This window comes from Neovison vison, chromosome 1 (assembly GCF_020171115.1).
Source record: "Neovison vison isolate M4711 chromosome 1, ASM_NN_V1, whole genome shotgun sequence".
Classification (NCBI taxonomy): domain Eukaryota; kingdom Metazoa; phylum Chordata; class Mammalia; order Carnivora; family Mustelidae; genus Neogale; species Neogale vison.
This window is the reverse complement of record NC_058091.1, coordinates 240,611,468-240,634,871: the sequence shown is the minus strand read 5'-3', so window position 1 is coordinate 240,634,871 and position 23,404 is coordinate 240,611,468. Positions and strand designations below refer to the sequence as shown.

General features: G+C 48.0%; 2 protein-coding genes across 6 annotated transcripts in view; both read left to right on the top strand.

Moving 5' to 3' along the window:
* The window catches only part of KDM3B (lysine demethylase 3B), a 69,826-nt gene extending 56,479 nt beyond the window's left edge, over positions 1–13,347 (top strand). Inside the window, exons 16-24 of one of the 2 annotated variants that reach the window (XM_044226687.1) lie at positions 2,948–3,214; positions 4,001–4,172; positions 4,591–4,681; positions 4,812–4,942; positions 6,696–6,815; positions 7,825–7,964; positions 8,655–8,831; positions 9,528–9,662; positions 11,920–13,347. In XM_044226687.1, coding sequence (XP_044082622.1) covers positions 2,948–3,214; positions 4,001–4,172; positions 4,591–4,681; positions 4,812–4,942; positions 6,696–6,815; positions 7,825–7,964; positions 8,655–8,831; positions 9,528–9,662; positions 11,920–12,000 — 1,314 coding nt within the window. In that variant the 3' untranslated portion in view covers positions 12,001–13,347. The remainder of the gene's footprint in view (positions 1–2,947; positions 3,215–4,000; positions 4,173–4,590; positions 4,682–4,811; positions 4,943–6,695; positions 6,816–7,824; positions 7,965–8,654; positions 8,832–9,527; positions 9,663–11,919) is intronic. The other variant, XM_044226694.1, reaches the window with a different exon arrangement.
* Positions 13,348–15,291: 1,944 nt separating this feature from the next.
* On the top strand, positions 15,292–21,170 carry REEP2 (receptor accessory protein 2). Of its 4 annotated transcripts, none has more exons than XM_044226677.1 (8): positions 15,292–15,345; positions 17,199–17,271; positions 17,553–17,629; positions 18,739–18,859; positions 19,098–19,211; positions 19,533–19,674; positions 19,770–19,900; positions 19,975–21,170. In XM_044226677.1, exons 1-8 carry the CDS (start codon positions 15,314–15,316, stop codon positions 20,041–20,043), a joined length of 759 nt encoding a protein of 252 aa, XP_044082612.1. In that variant the 5' UTR covers positions 15,292–15,313; the 3' UTR covers positions 20,044–21,170. The 4 variants fall into 4 exon arrangements, with proteins under 4 accessions (XP_044082612.1, XP_044082605.1, XP_044082596.1 ...); XM_044226670.1 differs by having other exon boundaries at positions 19,767–19,900; XM_044226661.1 differs by having other exon boundaries at positions 19,527–19,674.
* The last annotated feature ends 2,234 nt before the right edge of the window (positions 21,171–23,404 follow it).

Here is a 23,404-nt window from a genome sequence, read left to right as displayed (position 1 = left end):
AACCATGTAACACATGTAAGACCACATTCCTGCCTCATCTTCTGCCCGTAAGCCTGCTTCTCCCTTAGTTTCCTCTCTTGGTAATGGGCATTTGCATTCTTCCATTGCTTGGCTAAAATCTTGGAGTCATTCAGGACTCCCATCTCTCACATTTCATATCTAATCTGCCAGCACATCTTTAAGTTTGATCTTTTTTTTTTTTTAAGATTTATTTATTTGACAGAGACCACAAGTAGGCAGAGAGGCAAGCAGAGAGAGAGGAGGAAGCAGGCTCCCCCGCTGAGCAGAGAGCCCAATGCAGGACTCGATCCCAGGACCCCAAGATCATGACCTGAGCTGAAGGCAGAGGCTTTAATCCACTGAGCCACCTAGGTGCCTCCCAGTTTGATCTTTAAAATGTATTCAGAGTCCACTCATTTCTCACTGGCTCCCCCATTTCCTATCTGGTCTGAGCCAGCATCCTCTCTTTCCTGTGTATTTGGAGTAAACTCCTTACAGGTCCCCTTTATTTCTTCCCTTTCCACTCTATATAGTCTGTTGTCAACACAGCAACTAGAGTGATTCTTTTAAAATATAAGTGATCTCCTAGCCATGATTTATGTCACTTCTGCCTAAACTCCTTTAGGGGCTATACTCCTAGTATAAGCAGAGTTCTTTCTGTGGATGATAAGACTCCATCCCTGTCTGTGCGTCTTGCCTACACTTCTCTGACTTCACCTATCACTCTCCTTGTGCAAGCTGCTCTTGACTACACCCACCTTCATATTCTTTGAACGTAACAAGGCAGGCTCCTTCTTCAGAGCCTTTGCATTTGTCCTTCCACCTGGAATGAACTTTCCCATGTAACCACAGACTTGCTTCATCACTTTTGTCTCCTCCCTCCTGAAATGTCACATCCTGTAAGCCTTCTTCTTAAATCACCCTTTTTAACTGACTGCACCACCCAGACGCACCCCTTTAAATCACCCTTTCTGGGTGCCTGGGTGGCTCGGTGGGTTAGGCCACTGACTTCGGCTCAGGTCATGATCCCAGGGTCCTGGGATCGAGTCCTGCATCGGGCTCTCTGCTCGGCGGGGAGTCTGCTTCCTCCTCTCTCTCTCCGCCTGCCTCACTGCCTACTTGTGTTCTCTCTCTGTCAAATAAATAAATAAATTCTTTTGAAAATAAATAAATAAATAAATAAATAAATCGCCCTTTCTAAAGTCCGTCACACTCCCATCCTCCATAACTGTTCTCCCTGAATTTGATTCCATAGCATTCACTACCGTGTTTAATTTCTTTTCTGTCTTACCTTTCCTTAATGAATTTTTAGCTGTTCTATTTACTTTTAAATCACTAATGCTAGAGTTTGATACATAGTAGGTGTTTGTTAGCATTTACTGAATGAAGGAATTCACAAGATAGAAAATTTAAAAGATAGAGTGAGAAGTCTCCTTCCTGTCATTGTCTCCCCACCACCTGTTTTCCTTTCTGGAGGTCAGTCATCATCGTTTCAGGGGCTTTACTCTCTCTCTCTCTTTCTCTCTCTCTCTCTCTATATATATATATATATAGTTTCTTCTCCCTGTTTTTACATACATGTTCTACACCTTGCTCTTCTGCTTTCAGTCTGTATTATCTTTGAGATCATTTCAAGCAAGTACATAAACATGCTTGTCATTCTTTTTTGTGATTAATGGCTGAAATTCAATGAATTGTGGGTTGTTGAGCCCTGTATGAGGTGAATATTTGTTTCTCTTTTAGATTCATGAATTTTTAAAAAGTCACTTTTAGCTCTGTTTTATTTGTACATGCTCTGTCAGTTCTCCTTTTCCTTTTTTAGTTTTCCCAGGAAGTTACATGATTACATGTACTCTGTACAGATAATGATTAGTGATATTTCAGGCATAGGAATATCAGGTGTACAAAAGCCCTCTGAGAGGGGCGCCTTGGTGGCTGAGTGGATTAAGCCTCTACCTTCAGCTCAAGTCATGATCTCGGGGTTCTGGGATCAAGCCCCGTATCAGGCTTCCTGCTTAGCAGGGAGCCTGCTTCCCCCTTCTCTTCCCCTGCCTCTCTGCCTGCTTGTGATCTCTGTCTCTCTGTCAAATAAATAAATAAAATTTAAAAAAAAAAAAAAAAAGCCCTCTAAGTTGTCACCTTGATTTCTGAACCTGAGCTTTCCCATCACCTGAAGCATGTGAGAAATTCTCACTGTGGTGAGAAGTGGGGGCAGAATTGGGATTAGGAGACTTCTTTCAAAATATACGTTTCCAATTGAATACTTTGGTTTACCCCTCTATTGGGGTATACTCCCTGGTTAAAAAAAGCACTGCCTTGGGGCACCTGGGTGGCTCAGTGGAAGCCTCTGCCTTCAGTTCAGGTCATGACTCCCAGAGTTCTGGGATCAAGCCCCATATTGGGCTCTTTACTCGGCAGGGAGCCTGCTTCCCTCTGTCATCTCTCTGCCTACTTGTTATCTCTGTCTGTCAAATAAATAAATAAAGTCTTTTAAAAAAAAAAAAAGCACTGCCTTGATAAGTCACTTTATTACTTAACTGAAGTATTGTATCCCTTGGGCATACTAGCGAGAAAAAACATTTATAACCTTCAAAGTCAATGATCTTTTCCACTCAGCTACAGAATTTTGTGATCCCTGTGGTCTCCATGCAAATCCTTAATACCAGGCTGGATGCCAGAGATATTTCTTAGATCTCCAGTCTCCTGAGGCAGAGGGGATCTTTTTGTACTTTTATAAACGTAAAGCGTGATCTGAAGGACAGGAAGATTTAAGATCTTGACTTAACAGACCCCGCCCTTCAATTACAAAAGGCGTTTCAGTAAGTTTTGTGAAACTTAATGAGGTAAATCAGAACTCCTTCTTGTGAAGACAACTGGGAGACAGTTTTATGAATGCTCTTCTCATGGCACCTCAGTCAGACTTACCCAATGGAATTGTGTGTGGCAGGGAGTGAAGAACAAGGCCAGCCTACCCAACTTCCTTGACCACATCATTGCCTCGGTGGTAGAAAATAAGAAAACCTCAGATGCTGCAAAGCGGGCCTGTAACTTGACTGATACCCAAAAGGAAGTGAAGGAGATGGTGATGGGGTTAAATGTGCTGGACCCCCATACCTCTCACTCCTGGCTCTGTGATGGCAGACTTCTGTGTCTTCATGACCCCAGCAACAAAAATAATTGGAAGATCTTCCGGGAGTGTTGGAAGCAAGGCCAGGTAAGTAAGAAATAAGCAGTTAGCCAGGCCGGTTGCTTATCCACCATAGCTGCCAGGGCATTTTCAATTCTGTCTGGGATCCTTTTTGCCAGGGAGAGTAAGACATAGTAAGTTCGTTTCAGACAGCCTTGCTACTTCAGGTTATCTTGGATTTAAAAAAAATCAGAAGATTCCTAAATATATATCGTGTTTCCTTATATTTCTATAATTCGATATATTATGTAGCTCTGTGTTCTTAAAAGGGCAGTTGAAATTTCTGTGAAGTGGCGACTGCCATTAATGACAACTCTAGAGGAAAATCCTTAAGTGTGACATAGGGGTAAGGCAAAGGTGGGTGGAAGTGAGTGGTACTTTTCTAGGTAAATATTTCAAGGCCACACAAATTAGTGATAACACTAATTTTTATACTTCAGCAGGTGCTTGAGAAAGGGGGAGGTTATGGAATTGTCTGGATAGTTTTTCATTCTAGATGTGAGGAAGTATTCTCAAAGGTGGATTTTTCAGCTTTTTGTTCTCTTACCCCAGCATAGTGGTAGATACCAGAGCAACAGAAGTGATTTCTGTGGCCTGCCTCCCAGGGTGAGAATCAAGAATAATGATAGAGTAGAAGTAGTCTCCATTTCCTGCAACTGCCGTGTTCAAATCTTAAGATTCTGAAACTGGGAAAGAACAGTAAATCATGGTAAAGAAGACTACATTGTCCCAAGAAACCTCTTATTCTGTCCCTTAGCCCTGAGCTAAAGGTATTCCTAAATGGTTCTGATTGGGATATTTTTGTTTCCACAGCCAGTGCTGGTTTCAGGGGTACATAAAAAGCTCAAGTCTGAACTCTGGAAGCCAGAAGCCTTTAGCCAGGAATTTGGGGACCAGGATGTGGACTTGGTGAACTGCAGGAACTGTGCTATAATTTCTGATGTGAAAGTTCGGGATTTCTGGGATGGCTTCGAGATTATATGCAGTAAGTAGCTTTGGTAATGGCTGACTGAGCATCTCTACACCCATCACTACCCCTGGACTCAAAATAAATCTTCTTGGCATGTGGCAGTGGTGGGGGGGGGGGTGTTGGTAGAACATACATTCTGTCCTGGTGCCAACCAGGGAGCTCTCATGGCAATCACATGGCTCCCAGAGCACACCTGGGCATAAGCCCATGTTCCCTTGGGCTGTGTGGAGCACTTCACTGAGGAATAGGGTGGAATCCCTGTGAGATGGAAAAAAATATAGCCTGTACTAAAGCAGTAGGTGAGGAAAACAAAGCCCACATAGTCCGTTATGACAGGTTACAAGTCTGAAAATTGAAGTTCAAACTTTTGGTCACTGAAAAAATCAGGCAGCAGCCAAACTAGCAGATTATGGGAGTGCTTTCTGTCTTCCAGAGCGATTAAGATCAGAAGATGGGCAGCCAATGGTGCTTAAACTCAAGGACTGGCCTCCTGGGGAAGATTTTCGGGACATGATGCCAACAAGGTTAGTAGACCACAGTGAGTCATCTTGAGACACGGGCCTTCCTGGAGCATCTCAAAGTAATTATAGGAAAGGGGACTTTGTGCTTTTTTCCCCCGTAACAAGTTAAGTCATCTTTCCTGATCTTTTGTAGGTTTGAAGATCTAATGGAGAACCTTCCCTTGCCAGAGTATACCAAACGAGATGGCAGGCTCAATCTGGCCTCTAGGCTACCCAGCTACTTTGTAAGGCCGGATCTGGGCCCCAAGATGTACAATGCCTACGGTATGAGGGAGAAGCCCTATTGCCCTTTTTGGACACTGCCATTCCCCGTTTCACCTATAGAGGGAGATATTTAGGCAGGGTCATTTGTAGAGCTAATGGAGGGCAAAGTGACAGGAAAAAAAAAAATGATAGAAAAGTTAACAATGTCCAGGATGATTTGGGGTTTTCTTTGTATTGTTTTGTTTTGTTTTAGAGGGGGAGGGGCAAAGGGAAAGGGAAAGAGAGAGAATCTTAAGCAGGTTCCATGCCCAGCATTGAGTCTGTCGCAGGGCTTGATTTCATGCCCCTGAGATCATGACCTGAGCCAAAATCAGGAGTCTGTTGTTTAACCAACTAAGCCATCCAGGCGACCGTGTGTGTGCGCGCGCGCTGTTTTTTTTTTTTTTTCCTTTCTTTTTTAATTTATTTATTTATTTATTTATTTTTAAGAAGATTGATTGATTGATTTTAGAGAGTATATGAGCAGGGCAAGGTGCAGAGGGGAAGGGGAGGGAAGGGGAAAGAATCTCAAGCAGAATCCGTTCTGAGCATGGAACCTGACCCAGGCTGGATCTCACAACCCTGAGATTATGACCTAAGCTGAATCCAAGAGTTGGACATATAGCTGACTGTGCCACCTGGGAACCCCTATTTGTTGCTTGTTTGTTTTATGAGTTTATTTGTTTGAGAGAGACAGAGATAGAGCATGATCGGGGGCGTGGGAGGGGAGGAGGCAGAGGGAGAGGGAGAAGCAGATTCCCCACTGAGCTGGGAGCCTGACTTGGGGCTCAATCCCAGGATCCTGAGATTGTGACCTGAGCTAAAGGCAGATGCTTGACCAACTGAGCCACCCAGGTTCTTCTCTCTTTTCTTTCCTTTCCTTTTCTTTCTTTTTTTTAATTTTATTTTTTACTTATTTTTAAGATTTATTTATTTGAGCGAGAGAGAGTCAGCAAGAGCACAAGTAGGGAGGAGAGGGAGAAGCCAGCTCCTTGCTGAGCAGGGAGTCCAGTGTGGGGCTTCATCCCACATGATCATGGGATCATGACCCGAGCTGAAGGCAGACAACTGACTGAGCCACCCAGGCGCCCCTTTTTCTTTTCTTTTCTTTTCTCTAAGATTTTACTTACTGTTTGTTTATTTTAAAGATTTCTTTACTTTAAGGTAATCTTTACACCTGTCATGGGGCTAACCTTAAAACCCTGAGATCAGGAGTCACATGCCACATCTTTTGTCATATTGTCATATTGATTTGTCAATATGAATTTGTCATATTGATTTATGTCACATCTATAACTTGTCTATCTCCAATAATTGGAAAGTTTCCTATCAAATATTCGGTGTAAGAAGACATGATTCTTAGTTTTTAAGAGTCTTGATTTAAAAAAAAAAAACAAAACAGTGAAGAGATCTGAGTACCATGCTACCCAGCCTGCTCTTTGTGGAGTCAGAGTAGGACCATAAATCACTGTGAAAGCCAAACTTCTACTGAATGTCAGTAATGCCCATATCAGTTTTGCTTTTTAAGGAGAGATTGTTGTGGGGGGTGAATCAGTTCAGTGCCCAAATTTAATGATAGTGTCATCCGAGCTAGAAATCAATCTTAAAACACTAAAAAAGAGATGAAAAGAATGATTTCTTAATATATAGATAGACTTCACTCTCCCACTGTTACCCATTTAAGAACATCTTTGAGTATGTTTGCACTTGCAGGGTCTCTGTGGATTTTTCACAATATTGCCCTTTCACCCTTCATATCCTCCTTTTCTCTCAGGCTTGATAACTGCGGAAGATAGAAGAGTTGGCACAACAAACCTTCATTTAGATGTGTCTGATGCAGTTAATGTGATGGTGTATGTTGGGATCCCCATCGGGGAGGGTGCCCATGATGAAGGTATGATTTCTAGAAGCCATACTTCAGGATGGTGAGGCTTGGCCTCAGGAGTAAAATCGGAGTCTTCCTCCTCACTTAGAGCCAGTGGTTTCTTCTTAACTCTCTTCAAGACTTGATGCATAGTAGGCACCCAGTGGATGTTGCTAGATGAAAGGAGGTTCTAGGAGAGAGGAGAGGTATTTGTGTATCTTTGACCGGTCATCTTTATGGGAATGCTCCCTTTTCCACTAAGTGTATAGCATCAGAAAGATGAAGGAAGGAGGAAGGATCACCTGGCTCACTTGGTCCATCAGCCAGATCACCTGTGAGGTGACAGATGATAAGGCCAGCTCACTGGCACAGAATCAAAGCATCACAGTGATATTTTGCTGCATTTGCACTCCCTCCATCTCAGTGTAAACTTAATATGTGTTAATTATGGACATTTTAGAAAGCAGAAAATTTTAAAGAAAAGTTAACTCAGAGTCTCATGGTTCAGGGATTATCATTGTCATCATTATGGTACATTTGCTGCCACAATTTTGCTTTTAATGCTACACACCTGCAGATCTTTCCACGCTATTGTCCTTTAAGGGATTAAAGTAGACAAGCATTAGAAGCTGACCCTCTTAACTTGTCAGAGATGCTTTACATTTCATGGCTTTAAATCCATAGAACCCTTGAGTTTGAAGAGGTCTTGAGGAAGTGTATGGAGTCTGTCTACTTAGAGTGGGAAATGACCTGCAATTTGAACATAAGATGTGGCTACACAGTTTGAGCAGGAAATAGTTTTAAAAGAAAACTCTACCCTCCAAAATGCTGAGTTTCTCTTCAGTAAAGAAGATTAGGGTTTTTCTTCCTGTGTATAGGAAGGTTAGACAAATTTGAGTTTTGATTCTTTGATTCTACTTTATATTACTCCAGAGAGATTGAGAATTGTAGAGATTAAACTTCTTTGAGTTGGATATTTCACTTGACTCAGGTACTGAAATAGCTTGTTACACTGAAAAGTAATTTTTTCTGTTTTCAGAGGTACTCAAGACCATTGATGAGGGGGATGCTGATGAGGTGACAAAGCAGAGAATTCATGATGGAAAGGAGAAGCCTGGTGCTTTGTGGCATATCTATGCAGCCAAGGATGCAGAAAAGATCCGGGAATTGCTCCGAAAGGTATGCCCCTGAGTTGGCTCCCAGCTCCCAGATTAAGGTTCTGGGATGCTGCTGACAAAGCCTGCTTTGGGTTTCTCCTGTGCAGTCTCTTGGCTTTAAAGACCTGTACCTTTTGTCAGAATTCCCTGAAGGTGCGGTGCCTGGGTGGCTCAGTTGGTTAAGCCTTTGGCTCAAGTCATGATCCCGGAGTTCCAGGATCGAGTCCCGCATCAGGGTTACAGCTCTCTGGGGAGTCTGTTTCTCCCTCTGACTTCTCCCCTCTCTCTCACTTTCTCTCTCTCTCTCTCTCAAATAAATAAATAAACTCTTTTAAAAAAAAATCCTCTTTAAAAAAAAAAATTCCCGGGACGCCTGGGTGGCTCAGTTGGTTGGACGACTGCCTTCGGCTCAGGTCATGATCCCGGGGTCCGGGGATCGAGTCCCGCATTGGGCTCCCAGCTCCATGGGGAGTCTGCTTCTCCCTCTGATCTTCTCCTCGCTCATGCTCTCTCTCACTGTCTCTCAAATAAATAAATAAAATCTTAAAAAAAAAAAAAAAATCCTTGATGGTGTGAATCCACACCTGGAGGATGCTGAAGAGAACAAAGCAGATTTGGCCCACTAGGGACATTGCCTCTATAAGCGGCATTTATGCTGTTGGCAATATTTATGTATTGATTTTTCCATCTGTGGGCTTGGTTATGGCTTCAGGTTGGAGAAGAGCAAGGCCAAGAGAATCCCCCTGATCACGACCCAATTCATGACCAAAGTTGGTACCTGGACCAGACCCTCCGTAAGCGACTCTATGAAGAGTATGGTGTGCAAGGCTGGGCCATTGTTCAGTTCCTGGGAGATGCTGTCTTCATACCTGCTGGAGCCCCACACCAGGTGGGTTCCACTTGGTTCCATGGGCTTCTGTATTTCTGATTTTCTTAGTAATCTAGAAAGAGGTATAAGTGGCTGGATTGGACTGGCTGTTCTTTTTTTTATTTTTATTTTTTTTTCATTATGTTCAGTTAGCCACCATATAGTACATCATCAGTTTTTATATATAGAGTTCAGCAATTCATTAGTTGCGTATAACATCCAGTGCTCATCACAATACATGCCCTCCTTAATACCCGTCATCTCGCTATCCCATCCTCCTACCCCCTCCCCACTGAAGGACTGACTGTTCTTAAACTGCTGTTTATTTTTTGCTTTTTAGTTTCCTTCTGTGTAATTTTAAATGCACATTTAAAAAATTTTTTGAAGAAGGGAGACCATTTTTTAAAAAGTGAAAGTCGCAGCTCACCTCCCTGTGCCATACCCCTATTCGGTCCCTTCATCCTGCCTTCTCCAGAGGTAGCCGGTGGTTAACAGTTCAGTGTGTATTTCTCCAGATCCTTTTCTGTACAATTACCAACACTTTCATATATAAATTTATACTCGCAATTTTTCTGCACTTGTTTTTATGAAAATGAAATATTGGAAGTATTTCTCAAGTTTGGGGGTTTTTTTTGTTTGTTTTTTAAACCATATCATAGATGTTTTCCAGGTGTTGCTGACTGTGGCTCTTCTCCCTCTGTACTTTTCCCTTCCCAGGTACACAATCTATACAGTTGCATAAAAGTAGCAGAAGATTTTGTATCTCCAGAACATGTAAAGCACTGTTTCCGCCTGACACAGGAATTCAGGCATCTCTCTAACACTCATACAAACCATGAGGATAAACTGCAGGTAAATAACCCCTCCATCACCCCTCCCTCCTCCTCCCACCTCATTCTGTCTCCTCATCTCCTACTTGGCTACATATGAAAAACGCACATTCTACATCAGTCCTCCTCACATTTCGCTTTTAGAGAATACTCATCTTTCAACATAATCATTTCTGCCATCACCTTCTCTTTCTCTCCCACCGGGAGATAGAGTATTTAGTGCTGATAACTGACTGGATTTGACTTTTCCAGTCAGGTGGCAAAAGCAGTGTGACAGTGTGTTACAAGCATGTTTCCAAGAAGGGCACCTCCCCAGAGCTGCTTCTCACAGTACATTTTGGTGCAGATTCAATTCCCTAAAGCCCCGCTAGGACTGCAGTTCATGTCCCTGAGAATTACTGGGTGCTGCAGTGGCATTTAAAGAAAAGAATAAGGAAGCAAGATTCCCCGGGCAGATGTGCAGTCTTTCTGCCACCGGCCAGTAGATTCAGTCACCTTCAACCCTGATCTGATCTTTTTTGCTATTCCTTTTTTAAAATTTTTAGAACAGGGGCGCCTGGGTGGCTCAGTGGGTTAAGCCGCTGCCTTCGGCTCAGGTCATGATCTCAGGGTCCTGGGATCGAGTCCCGCATCGGGCTCTCTGCTCAGCAGGGAGCCTGCTTCCCTCTTTCTCTCTGCCTGCCTCTCCATCTACTTGTGATTTCTCTCTGTCAAATAAATACATAAAATCTTTAAAAAAAAATTTTTTTTAGAACATTTCAGCCATAAAAGTTGTTAGACAAAGTCCGTTCACATGGATAGAATAGGTAACACTGATCCTATAGATAAAATGCATACATATTTTAGACATCACTGCCATCAGGTCTACTTGGGATGTGTCACCTCCCGCACTCCCAGTCCTCTGTCACTGCTTAATTTTTTTCTGTAGTATTTTTCACTAACATTATGCATTTTATCTATTTGTTTCTATCCCTACTAGAATGTAAGCTATTTAAGCCCCATGAAGGCAGGGATTTTACTGTTTTATTCACTGCTTTTCCCTAGCATAATATCTGATATGTACTAGGTACACAGTAAATACTTGTTGAATTAGTACAAAAATTTAATAAAGAATAGCAAAAGGGGGCTGTGTGCCCATCATTCAGGTTAAGAATTAAAGCATCGTATACATACAGACAAACAATATTAACACACAGAACAACTGCATTATTGAAGGTTCCGTGTACCCTTCCCCATCCTGTCTCCTTACTTTCCCTCCCCAGAAATCATCACTATCTTGGTTTCAAACTCATTTCAGCCTGTTAACTTAGTGACTGTTCTTCCTGCTTGATGTGTAGATTGTGTTCCTCTTAGACAATTAGAAAATACATACAAGCACAAAGGGAAAAAATTTCCAATAATTTTTTTTTCCTGCCCACTGTTGTTTTAGTGCATTCCTGTTAGTTCTAGGACCTTAGGCAAGGTTCTTGACCACCAGACCTTGGTTTCCTCAGTTTCTCATGGGTAAAAATGGAGATATAGTAGAATCGACCTCGTAAGATGTGGAAAGGATGAAATGAAAGTCCATGTAAAAAGCTTAACCCATAGGTGCCTGGGTGGCTCAGTGGGTTAAGCCTCTACCTTTGGCTCAGGTCATGATCTCATGGTCCTGGGATCGAGTCCCACACCAGGCTTTCTGCTCAGCTCGGAGCCTGCTGTCCCCTCTCTCTTTCTCTGCCTGCCTCTCTGCCTACTTGTGATCTCTCTCTGTCAAATAAATAAATAAAATCTTAAAAAGAAAAAGAAAAAAAAAAAGCTTATCGGTAGTGCCCAGCACTTAACTAAGCACTTAGATGAAAGTGATTATATAGTCTTTCAGTCATTCTTTTCTGATTATAGACCTTTTAGCCTCTGTGATTTGTGAATCCTCTTTGGAATTGATTTGGGAAGTATGCGGTGCTCGCTGACAGGTTTCCTCATTAATTAGTCTTTATAGGCTGTGTAAAACATATGCTTTTGTGGGGCTCCAGGGTGGCTCAGTCAGTTCAGTGTCTGCCTTCAGCTTAGGTCATGATCCCAGGGGCCTGAGATCGAGCTCCTTGCTCACAAGGGACTCTGCTTCTCCCTCTCCCTCTGCCTGGTGCTTCCCCAGCTTGTGCTCTTGAGAGCGTATGCACGTTCTCTCTCTCTTTGTCAAATAAATAAATAAAATATTTTTAAAAAAACACACACAACATACATTTTTGTTTGAGAATATAATATGGGGCCACCATGAACTGACTGCTGATTGCTCTCTCCAGGTGAAGAACATCATTTATCACGCAGTGAAAGATGCTGTTGGCACCCTCAAGGCTCATGAATCCAAATTGGCAAGGTCTTAGGCACGGAGAAACTCCAGACTCCCCTGTGAAGCAGGTCTTTCACTCACAACACATACAGGGAACGGCGGGGCTTCTCTGCTGGAGCAGAGGCCCTTCACTTGGAGCCAGTGTGGTCAGTATTAACAAACTCTCCAGCCACTCTTTTCTACGCTGCCTCAACACTGAAGGTTGACACAGGAAAGTCGCACTGTTCACACACACAGTTTCAGACTCCAAGCCAAGGGTGCCACATCCCCATCCTGTGGTCTTTTGGGACTCTGAATTGCCTGAACGTTGCTGGGCTTTCCTGCACATTCTCGTGACTTGAGATCCATGGAAACTGGGAATGTAGGCACACCTTTCTTTTCTTTTTTCTCTCGTGCCTAGTGAAGTGGGAATCTGTTTGGAGGTAGGGGGAATCCCATAACTGGTACAAGTAGGGGCTAACTGCTTAAACATGCCTGGTGGAAGCCTGACAGTGTCTTTGCACGTGACCTCTGACACAGCCCATCCCAGGAGACGGGGTGAAGCCATTCCCCACAATCTCTCCCATGAACACTGGAGTCTTACAGGACCCAGGGAGAACCCACTGCTTTTCCCAGGAGGCTCCAGGATTAGGAAATGTGTGTATTTAGTGGAAAATAGGTTTGTAGTGAAATAGTTACTATTTCATGAAAGTAGATATTTTTAGAATTTTTGAAATACCACAGTTGTTTTCCTGGATTATGAGGAAAGGCACATTACATTTAGTCTTCCTTTCGATAAAAATCTTTGAAAAAATATGATTTTTAGAAATCAACTGCCCATTATAGCACAAAATCAGCCAAAGCAGAATTTAAAAGAATTGGCTTTTTAGGATTCTTTTAGTTTTCTTCCCCTCCCATCTCAGTCGTATCTTGTGGGAACAGCCAATTGAGAAAGAACTTTATCGTGTCTGAGCTGTGGTGTGTTTTACAAATATGCACACTCATGACACAGGAACCATTTTCACCTATTACCAGCGTTCCCTTGGGACTCCTCTTACACTTCCAAATGCTAAGGAAAGTTTGATTTCCTACATGAGGCTTTTGGTTTTTGGGTTTTTTGTCCAGAAATATTTTAAGCAAAACTTTCCAACTCCGTGGAGTTTTATTAAGAATTTATTTGAAAATTATGGAATTCATTGGCCCATAGATACATTTGAAAATGTATCTATCTTCTTTCCAGCTGTACTGTAGTGCCCTGCAGGCTTGTTTATATGTTCACAGTTATTTTTTTTTTTAATAAATGTCATTTACTGTAGAATACTTTTAATTTCACTTTCTGTATTTTAATTTTGTTGAAGGGCTGATTGGGATTTCCATGTTCTTATTAAAAATCTAACAAATCTGTTTGGAGTGGACTAAATTCTTCCTGTGCCAGCCATTCTAAAAAGTGAAGGCAGGTTGAATGAGGGTTGAAGATGGAGGATGGTTCACTTTCATATCTTCATTACATTGCTGCTTCCGATTACCCTTTGCTTCCTGAATTTGAGCCTTTTTGAGAGCGGAAAGTGCCAGGTCATTGTGGTCTGTGGGCTTGGGGTGGGGGGTGGTGAAGGGAAAAGGTCACATGAGTTAGAAAGTGGGAGAAAAGATGGGTTTTCCACAGTTTATGCTGTGTGAATGGATTGGGAAAGGTGAGGTCTTGATCTTCCTGCAGCAGTCAGGAGTGAGGGGGATGGGGGATGGCATGAGCAAGGTTTTGGGCAATTAGTAACAGGGTTCCTCAAAGCAGGTGGCCTGGCTGCCCACATAGGAAACTTGTGCCCCTGGATCCACCTCAGAGTTGATGGGAAAAGACCCAAATGGGTTTTGTTTTGTTTTTTAATCGAGCAGTAACTAAAATGGCTTGAGGAGTGAGGACAGACTACATTCCCATTAGAAAAGGCCTTTTGAAAAGGAAGTTTTAAAGAATAGCAAGAGGGGTCATCAGAGGCTGCTTCTCCAGACCCTGTTGGAAAACATCTTCCAAAGTGTTTGAGCCTGGAAATACAATTATCAGGGTGGAAATAGACCATTGTGTGGTTCAAGGATACTGAGTTTGAATAGGACCATAACTGAAATACAGAACTCTGAGCATGTCCTTTCAGCCTGGGTGGGCATGGGTCGAAGCTGTGATCACCAGAAGACTTACACCTCCACTTAAAGAATGCAGAAGCTTTGAAATGGGACAGGAAAGGAAAGCTTTGGGGAGAAAAGGGGGTTGCAGAGGTTGGAGCTTTGTTGCTTTGGTGAAAATCAGGAGGCGGGCTAGCCTACATTCTGGATATAAATGTCTTCAGAATTAGGGCATACACTGCTGCCAGCGTTTGCTGATGGGGGTGGAACTGGAGCTCCTGGATCCATCTCCAACCTAGACATCAGGCCTCCAGCCCTTCTGTTTAAAGAGGGTCTGTCCTGGGGTATTCCCCTTGAGAGCACGGGCTCATTACCCTGCAAAGTGGAGCAAATGACAACCTAAAAAAAGCAGATGGGGGGGTTCCTTCTCCAACTGGGATGGTTGGTGATGGCCAAAAAGGGGTAAGGTGGACAGGTGCAGCCATCCTTGACTTCAGGAGTTGCTGGGCGGGTGTCTTTACAGGTCCTGTAATGGGGGAGGACAGTTTGCTGGTCAGCAGTTGGGAGATGTGGCCTGACTAAAGTAGATTTTATGAGTTACATCTTGGCAGCATGACTTGGTGGTTTTGTGACCTTGGCAAATTACTGAACTTCCCTAAGCATCCCATTTCCTTATCTTCAAAATGAGGATAATTCTAACCTCTGTCATGTGGAATGATAGTGAGGATTCCGTGAAATAATGCGGGTAAAGCTCTTGCCTCAGGGCCTGGCCCTTAGTAAGCACTGAATAAGTCATTCCTCAGGGGATGTTGAAGCCTTTTCAGCCTGGTGTGGTCAAGGCAGGAGGGCTAGGATCTGGGGATTAGGATGTCAGGATGGAACCTGAAGGCCTGTGAGGACCTCAAACCAGGGCTTGGAATCCAAGAAAGAGGAACAAGCGATTAGAGGAAGGCAGGGTGCTGAGGGTCAAAGGCGCATGCCCGGTGGTAGCAGGTGCAGGGGGGCGCGCCGCCGCCGCCACCACAGCCGGGGCCTCCCCTTTAAGAGCCGCCACCGCCCACGGCCCGCCGCTGCGGCAGGGACCTCCCCTTTAACCGCGGCTGCTCAGCGCTCCGCGGCCCCCGCGGCGGCTGCTGCTGCTGCGGCTGCTGCTGCTACTGCGGCTCCTGCTGTCGCCGCCGCCGCCGCCCGACCTCCGGCACCTGCATCCTCGGCCCGGGCGGGTTCCCCCGGCCCTCGCCCCGCCCGGCCCCGCCATGGTGTCCTGGATCATCTCCCGCCTGGTGGTGTGAGTGCGGCGGTGGCGGGGTGCGGCCGGCTGGGAGGGGGAGGGGGAATAGGGTTGGGGGGTGAGGGGTGTGTTGAAGCCCTGGATGGACCGCTCCGTGGCTTCATACAACAGTCACCTAAGGCACATCGTCCCTATTTGGGGTCCCCGGAGACGAGACATGGGGTGTAGGACCTAGGACTGGAGCGGGGCATATTAGAGGAGCCATAGCACGCCCGGCTTCTCATCCCTTTTATTTTTAATTTTCTTGCACCTTTGCCCTCCCTCATCCCAGGGCTGGGCAGCGTGGCCTGATTTATGAGGGGAGGTGGCATGTCCCCTCCCCCACCTAGCAGATGTCCGCTGGAGGGGCAACTCAGACCTGGGCCCTCCTCTCCCTGCGGGGAGAGAGCTAATGGCAGAGTGGAAAGCAAAGCAGGGCCTCTTCATTCCATAGCTTGGGGGCATAGCTAACAGCCTTGGCCTCTACCCTCTTCCACTATCAGGACACTGGAGATGAGGGCACTTGCGCTAGAGTCCCCCCAGGGAGGACGTCTGGGTATTGGGAAGCAGAGATCCCCGGAGGACAAAGTGAGGGAGGGAACCGGGAGAGGATATGTGTGTTCAGCCTGGATTTGTGAAAGGCACAGAGGGGACTGCGTTAGGTGGCCTTCATTCCAAGCCAGCCACAGTGTGGAGCTACGTCCCTGCCTCCTCTCCCTGGGCCCCAGGAGGGAAGGCTGCTCCCACACCCCACACTTTGTCCTTGAGGAGTCCGCCCCCACCCCATCTCCACAGGTCAGTTCAGAAGCGTCCTGTTCTATGAGGCAGGTTCCTGTGAGAACAGGCACTACCCACACATTGTCAAGCAGCTGGGCCTGGGAGGGGCTTTGCCTGGGCCTCAGCTAACCCCTGTCCCGGCTTAGGACCCTGTCCCTCAGCCTCCACTGTAGGGGACTGACAGCCCAGGGTTCCCTCCCTCTTGCCTTCTTCCCGTTCAATTCTGTTAGATGCTTGTGTTCTGGCTCCCTCTAGACCTACCAGGATCTCCCTTCTTCCTCCCCCATCCCACCACAGAGGGAATCTTGGGGCCTTGTGCCTCCCTGTGGCCTTCAGAGTGGCTGCTTTTCTTACCTGGACGAGCTCCCTGAGGGCATCATTCCTCTTATTCCCTCACCTGTGCCCTTTATGTGGTCTCCAGTGGGGTCACTACCTGGTTGTACTCCAGCCAGAGTCTCCAGCCCAGCCCTCCCCCACCCCCTTGAGCTTGGTTCCAAGGCTGCTTACATGAGGTAATAAACCTTTTTGCCCCTCTAGGGCCTCCTGCCCCTGTGCCCTCTGCTCCCCAGGTCCCCAGGGCCACAGTGGTGCCTCTGACTGCCACATAGAGGCCCTGTTAGGCGGTATCACATTCCCTTACAGACCTGGCCTTTCCCAGCCTGGCTCTGTTAAGGGCAGATGGGTATGAGTGAGCACCATATCTGGAGAAGGAGACACCTATGGTGGTGACCGGACCCCCCCCACACACACTCTCCATGATATGTTTATGCATAACCAGCAATTATGGCTAAAGAGACCACACTGGACCATCTGGCCTCTGGGTCTTTCTTCACCTAAGGGATTGGAGAAAACCTGAACAATAAAGGGGAAAAGGCATCACCCTAACCATCCAGAGGCCTCTACGCTTGTGTATTACCCAAGGCTGAACTACTTTGACCATAACCACTGATCTGAATTCATCAGTCCAGCCGATGTGGCACTCTGGAGTTCTGTCCTTCTCCCCTTACCTACCCAGGGACTGACTGATGCAGAGCTGGGAGGGAGAGGCCACTGCTCTTGGCCGAGGGGACCAGTAACCCTGCCTGCCTCCCTAGGCTCATCTTTGGCACCTTGTACCCAGCCTATTCTTCCTACAAGGCCGTGAAGACAAAAAACGTGAAGGAATATGTGAGTTTGTGACACTTCATCTCCCATTCCACCCACTACATGGCAGAGATAGGGGAGGACCATGGGTCACATTACAGATGGGGTGACTTTGTACCAATGTCTCAGCACTAAGGAGACCCTGCTTTCAGAAGGTTCCTTTGTGTCCCTTTCCCCCAGGCCTGGTGGGATCCACAGGCAAAGTTGAGATCCTGAGTGTCCCTTCCCCACCACACCTCCAGCATAGTTGGCATCAGACACAGTTCCCTTGAGACCCCAGCTGACACTATCCTCTGTGCCTTCAGGTGAAATGGATGATGTACTGGATCGTCTTTGCCTTCTTCACCACAGCTGAGACGCTCACGGATATTGTGCTTTCCTGGTGAGGTCCAGCATCCCCACCCCTGCACCCCAAGGTCAGGGTTTAGGCTCTCTACCCCACCAGCCAACCAAAGATTGGTTGGAGCCCCCACAGTCCCATGGGGTCCTGAATAGCTACCCTCCCTGACATAGGTCTGGCTTGATCAGTAGAATAAGAGAAAGAGCCCCCACCTTTCTTTCTGGTGGCAGCCAAAGCACCCCCATAGAATGCAGATTATAGTTTTGTAGGTCTCAGTTTCCCTGTTTGTAAAATAGGACTCAGTCTTGTAAAGTTCCAATGCTAGGATTTCAAAGCACTACTAGACGATGTTACGAGCACTTGGAGGACAGAGAATGTCTTAATTGCCTATATGTATATTCACAGCAGGAGCTCAAAAAATGTTTATCGGGGTGAGTATATGCCTCTTGGAAGAGAGGACTAACAGCACAGAATATTGTAAGACAAAGAGAAGAGAGTTTTATGGAGAGGTAGAGGAAAAAAGATGACTGCCTTTGTAGATTGTAAGGACCAGTGGCCTTTGAGAAAAACAGTTTTAGCAGAAGTTGAGTGGGGTCAGATTAGGAAAGAATAATGGGTTAGAAATTGAGGACAGTGAGCATATATGCTTCTCAACACAAACAAAGCAAAAAGCTTTGTGAGAATGTAGGAGATGTGAAGGAGTCTGTGGCCTAAGGAAAAGGAGCCAGGGAATGGACAACAATCCTTAAAAGCAAGAGGCATGTCATGACAGCAAGGGACGGGAGTCTTCCTCATGAGGGGGGAGGTCAGGAAGACAAGGGGGTGAGGACCCAGGAGCAAACCCCGGGCAGAGGAGTCGGAGTCTTTTGTCAGAGTAAGATGCCTAGAACTCTAAGAGTAAAGTGTGCAGAGAGCCACTGCTGGGGGTTGGGGTGGTGGTTAATTCTTGCTGGGGGCACTTCTCACCAACCCACTTGGAGTCTCAGCTGAGCCTCCCATTCTCCTGGAGATGAGAAATGCCCAGTCACCCGAGCCACGTGGGGACCCCAGTGCACTAAGGGGTGGGGGGCTAGCCAAGGTCTTGCAGGGGATCAGCTCACCCCCTGAGTCCCTATCCCAGGCTCTACCACTTGCCTCTCTCCCACCAACAGGTTCCCCTTCTACTTTGAGCTCAAGATCGCCTTTGTGATATGGCTGCTGTCCCCTTACACCAAGGGCTCCAGTGTGCTCTACCGCAAGTTCGTGCACCCGACACTGTCCAACAAGGAGAAGGTTTGCCCCCACTCTCAGCTGACTTCCTCGCCTTCCCCAGGCCGAGGCAGCCTAGTGCCTGTAGCTGTGTACATTTGTGGCTCTCCCTGTGGGTGCCCAGAACCTGAAGTGATCTGCCAGGGCCCTGGCCTCCTGGAGCAGGCTGTGTGCCTTTGTCCAGGTGTGAACAAGGGCAGGGCAGGGCCTGGCCAGTGGAGCCCACCCCTCACCTCCCACTCCTTCCCCTCCAACCCCTCAGGAGATCGACGAGTACATCACCCAGGCCCGAGACAAGAGCTATGAGACCATGATGAGGGTGGGCAAGAGGGGCCTGAACCTGGCTGCCAATGCCGCGGTCACAGCTGCTGCCAAGGTGAGATGGGGGCAGACCCAGGCTCCCAGGACTCTACCTTGCCTGTTTCATGCCCATGGCCAAGCCCCTTTTTGTTTACCCTGTCCTTGGGGCTCTGCCAGCTCCGGGCTGTGTGATTTCCACTCCCTGGGCCAGATTCCTCATCTGTCCAAAGGGATGGTGTGTGGCAACGCCACCCTGTCCGTGCTGCTGTAGGACAGGGTGAGGACAGTGTGGGGAAAGCACTGAGCTCGGGGACTGCTTGTGCTCCATGGTAACCTCTCTCTCCACCCCGCCCCTTCCTCCGGTTCTCCCGGTGCGTGGTGGTGACCCTAGGGCCAGGGGGTGCTATCAGAGAAGCTCCGGAGCTTCAGCATGCAGGACCTGACCCTGATTCGGGATGATGATGCGCTGCCCCTGCAGGGGCCTGACAGCCGGCTCCGATCCAGCCCCGGCAGCCTCCTGGACACCATCGAGGACTTAGGTACAGGCAGGGCTCCAGGCTGGGAGGGCCAGAGGGCATGGAGGCCAGGCGAGAGAGCCGCCAGACCTCTTCTCTCCTTTGCTCCCCCAAAGCAGGAGATGACCCTGCACTGAGTTTAAGGTCTAGCACGAACCAGGCAGATCCCCGAACAGAGACCTCTGAAGATGATATGGGAGACAAGGCCCCTAAGCGGGTCAAACCCGTCAAAAAAGTGCCCAAAGCTGAGGTGAGAGCTTGTGGACATGGGGAGGGGATGTGAGCCTAGGCTGAGCCCTCTGACATCCTCTCTCCCTCCAACAGCCACTGGCTTCCAAGACACTGAAGACCCGGCCCAAGAAGAAGACCTCTGGCGGGGGTGACTTGGCTTGAGGTCCTGACGCCCCACAGGCTGCAGAGCCCCTGCTCCATCCACACTGTGCCAGTAGCCCATGTGTCTCAGGCCCCAGGTCCCCTCCGATGGCTGCCTGCCCAGTGACCACTCCTCTGGAGGGGCTTGGAAAAGAGGAGGGAGGCCCTGCTGTGGGGGTGGAGGGTAGCAGCTGGAGGAGTTGCTGAGGACTGAGCCACCCAAGGAGGTGGGGGCTCCATAGAGCCAAATTGCTATTCTCCCTGCTCCAGTCCTGTCCCCACCCACCCAGTGCCTTGCTGAAGACCATGGCCATTCCCTTTTCTGAGGTCCTAACATGCCCCCACTGCTCTCTCTGGGGTGGGGGTGGGGGGTACTCACAGCCCAGAATGACCAGAGGTGGGCCTGAAGGTACCTGGGAGACCGGAAGGAGTGGAGAAGGCTTCAGAGAACCTGGGCAAGAGCTCAGGCCTTAATGTGTTTTTGAAGGACCAGGATGGCCAGGCCAGAGCTGCAGTTGAGGGTACTGGGTAGGGCTGTGTGCTATATGTCTCCACTAAAAAGAAGTGGGGTTCTGGGGGTGTGTGTGTGAGAGAGAGTGTGTGTGTGTGTGTGTGTGTGTATTTCTGGGTCTAGGGCTGGGGGGGGGGTTGGGTAAAGGACTTTCCTGCCAGCAGCTACCACCCCCCACCTCAAGCCCCTCCCTGCTGTCGGCCGCCTTTCCTACTCTCAGACCACCCTGAGAGGATGGGATTCTGAGGGCCTCTTACCTCCTCCTCCGCCCTTGATAGCCTTTCGCCTCTTCCCCTTCCTGCCCTGCCCCTGTGCTGGGCTCCTCTGCCTCAGGGCCCACTGTAGAGGCCCCTGCTGAGCCAGCTCCTTTCCTCGTCACCTGGGGGCTCATCTTCCTTTTCCCCAGAGCCCTCTTCCTGTGCCAAGCAAACTGGGCCCCACGTGAGCAGACTCTTAGGAGCCCAGCCTTTGCCCCCACACTCGACCCCCGCTTCTGCCATGGCTTCGGTCAGGGCCAGGAGAAGTGTGTGAAGAAAAAAAAAATTTAGGAGCCAAAAGGCTTCCAATTCTGTGGAAAGAGGGTGCCCATTGGACCTTTGGCCCTGGATGAGCCAATAAACTGAATTCTGGCACCTCATGCGTTTCAGCCTCTGTGCTTTGTTCTCACCTGTCCCATCCACAGGTGAGAAGGACCTCAAGTGAAAAGCAGAGCCCAGCTGTGTGGGGGGGCGGGGGAAGATGTCGGACTGTGGACCCCAAGAGTTCCATTCTCCAAGATACGAGATGGGCTTCAGCTGGTCCTATCTGGGGAGATGGTTTGGAGGCTCAAGGTACAGCCAGGGGAGGGTTGCCTTGGTGGTTCAGTCAGTTAAGCGGCTGACTCCTGATTTCAGGTCAGGCCCTAATCTCAAGATCCTGGGATCAAGCCGTGCTCAGCAGGGAGTCTGCTTCAGGATTTTTTTTCTCTCCTCTGCGCCTTCCCCCTGCTTGCTTGCCGTTCTCTCTCTCTCTCTCTCTCTCAAATAAATAAATAAATCTTTAAAAAAAAAAAAAAGATACAGCCAGGACAGTAGAAGGGATCAGGACTTGAGGGCTGGGGCCCCAACCCTCAAGGTTGTCTTGTCCCTCAGAATCCTGCCCAGAGACCTCCTGCCCCAGTGGACCTTCCGGTACCTCATAGAAAGTGCCGGTGTAAGCTTTAAGGACAAAGACCTTCATAAGGCTCCCAGGGAAGGATGGATAGGATTTGGGGGCTGCTAGGCAGGGCGGGGGGATTAGATGGCCACAGGGCCCAGAAAGGCTAAAGAATGTTAGAGAGGGGAGCTGTGAGCCAGAGACTCTGAAAGGAAGAGACAGGTAGGCTGAGGGGAAGACTGGGTAATGGGGAACCAGCCTCATAGTGTATGTCTGACCCTGAGGACAGAAGGAGGACAGGACCAAAGGCTGGGGCCAGAGAGGCCATCCCTGTGGCACCTGGAGGGAAGCCTTGAGCCTTGGGCTGGGTTGGAGGAGAAAGGGAGCGAGGGGGGGCATATGGGGTCTGAGTCCTTGGGAGCTAGAGCCAAGGCCACCAGGGGCCAAGGGGCACAGCCAGCTGGGAGTGAGACCTGCAAGGCAGTGCCCAGAGAAAGGGAAAGGATGGCACAGGAGCAGTGGTAGCATGGTAGGAGAAAAACAAAGGAAAAGAGTGGAGAGGGAGGGGGTAGAGAGAGCAAGGCAAGGAGGAGGAAAGGAGAAGGGAGCAGAGAAACAGCCGCATGCACAGCCTTGTGGAAGGAAAACGGAGGCAGAGCACAGGGTGGGGCACAGCGTGTGTGGTGGCTTGGCCCCAGGTCTGCAGAAAGTCTACCGACTTTCCTGTCCCTTCCCCAGCATCACAGAGGTATGTCCTCCTGCCACACTTGTGCTCAACTGGCCAAGAACCTCCCGAACTGACGTCGCAGTGAAGGTGAGGCGAGAACGGTCCTTTTCATCTTCCCTAGAGTCCTCCAGTCAACAGACCTTGGAAGGTTATTCCTTTCACCACTGGCCTCTGGGCAAATTGGCCCCTTTCTTTCTCTGAAAGGAGAGGATGTGTCAGGGTAGAATTAAGGAGAGAGACTTGCTTGTTCTAGAAAGATCTCCAGAGAGTAAGATGCTGCAGTTTCAAGCTACCAGCTACCATATGGTCAAGAAACCAGGTTAGGCCCTCTCTAACCTAAATCCCATTTGCTGCATAACATGAACATGTGCAAGAGCGCGCGCGTGCACACACACACACACACACACACACACACACACACCTGCAGTGACCGGTGGCTAAGGAGGTCACTGCCAGTTTCCCCATGCCAGGCTCTCTGTGCACATCTGGGTTTCTCTGTGTCAACAGGAACATGCTCAGATTTCCAAGCTCCTTAGTCTGTTGCCATGGGAACATTCAGTCAGTCTCCTAGAACTCGGCACTGGGCCTGGCCCCTGTGGTGCAGGGGAGGAGAGGAGAGATGGAGGGTGACAATGAGATGGAGGGAAAGGCTCCTGGGAGGGGCTGGTGGGACACATTTGGGTCAAGGTGACATCTTGCTATCTCATTCCTTGGGACCACCTGCCCTCTCCCGTCTGTCTCAGTAGACCTCTAGGCCCGAGCAGTGGTGAAAAGATGTCAGAACAGAGGCTAGAGCTCTGTGGAGGATTCTTGATCACTGCCTGGGTCACCAGGGGGTTATTGAGGGATATTAGCTTTTGAGTGGGAGCTGAGGTCCGTCTAGCCCTGTGTCCCATGCTCAAACCATCTTGGGGACACTGGGCAGCCCTCCAGGCCTGAGGTCCCTGGATAGAATGTCCTCAGGGCTGGAGCTGCTTTAGCTGGCTCCCCCTCCCTTTCTTGTGTGTGTC

Coding starts and splice junctions, on each gene's coding strand:
- REEP2 (XM_044226652.1), top strand. CDS start 15,314: ATGGTGTCCTGGATCATCTCCCGCCTGGTGGT. Junction 15,346..17,198: donor ATCATCTCCCGCCTGGTGGT/GTGAGTGCGGCG, acceptor CTGCCTCCCTAG/GCTCATCTTTGGCACCTTGT. Junction 19,212..19,526: donor CGGTCACAGCTGCTGCCAAG/GTGAGATGGGGG, acceptor TGGTGACCCTAG/GGCCAGGGGGTGCTATCAGA.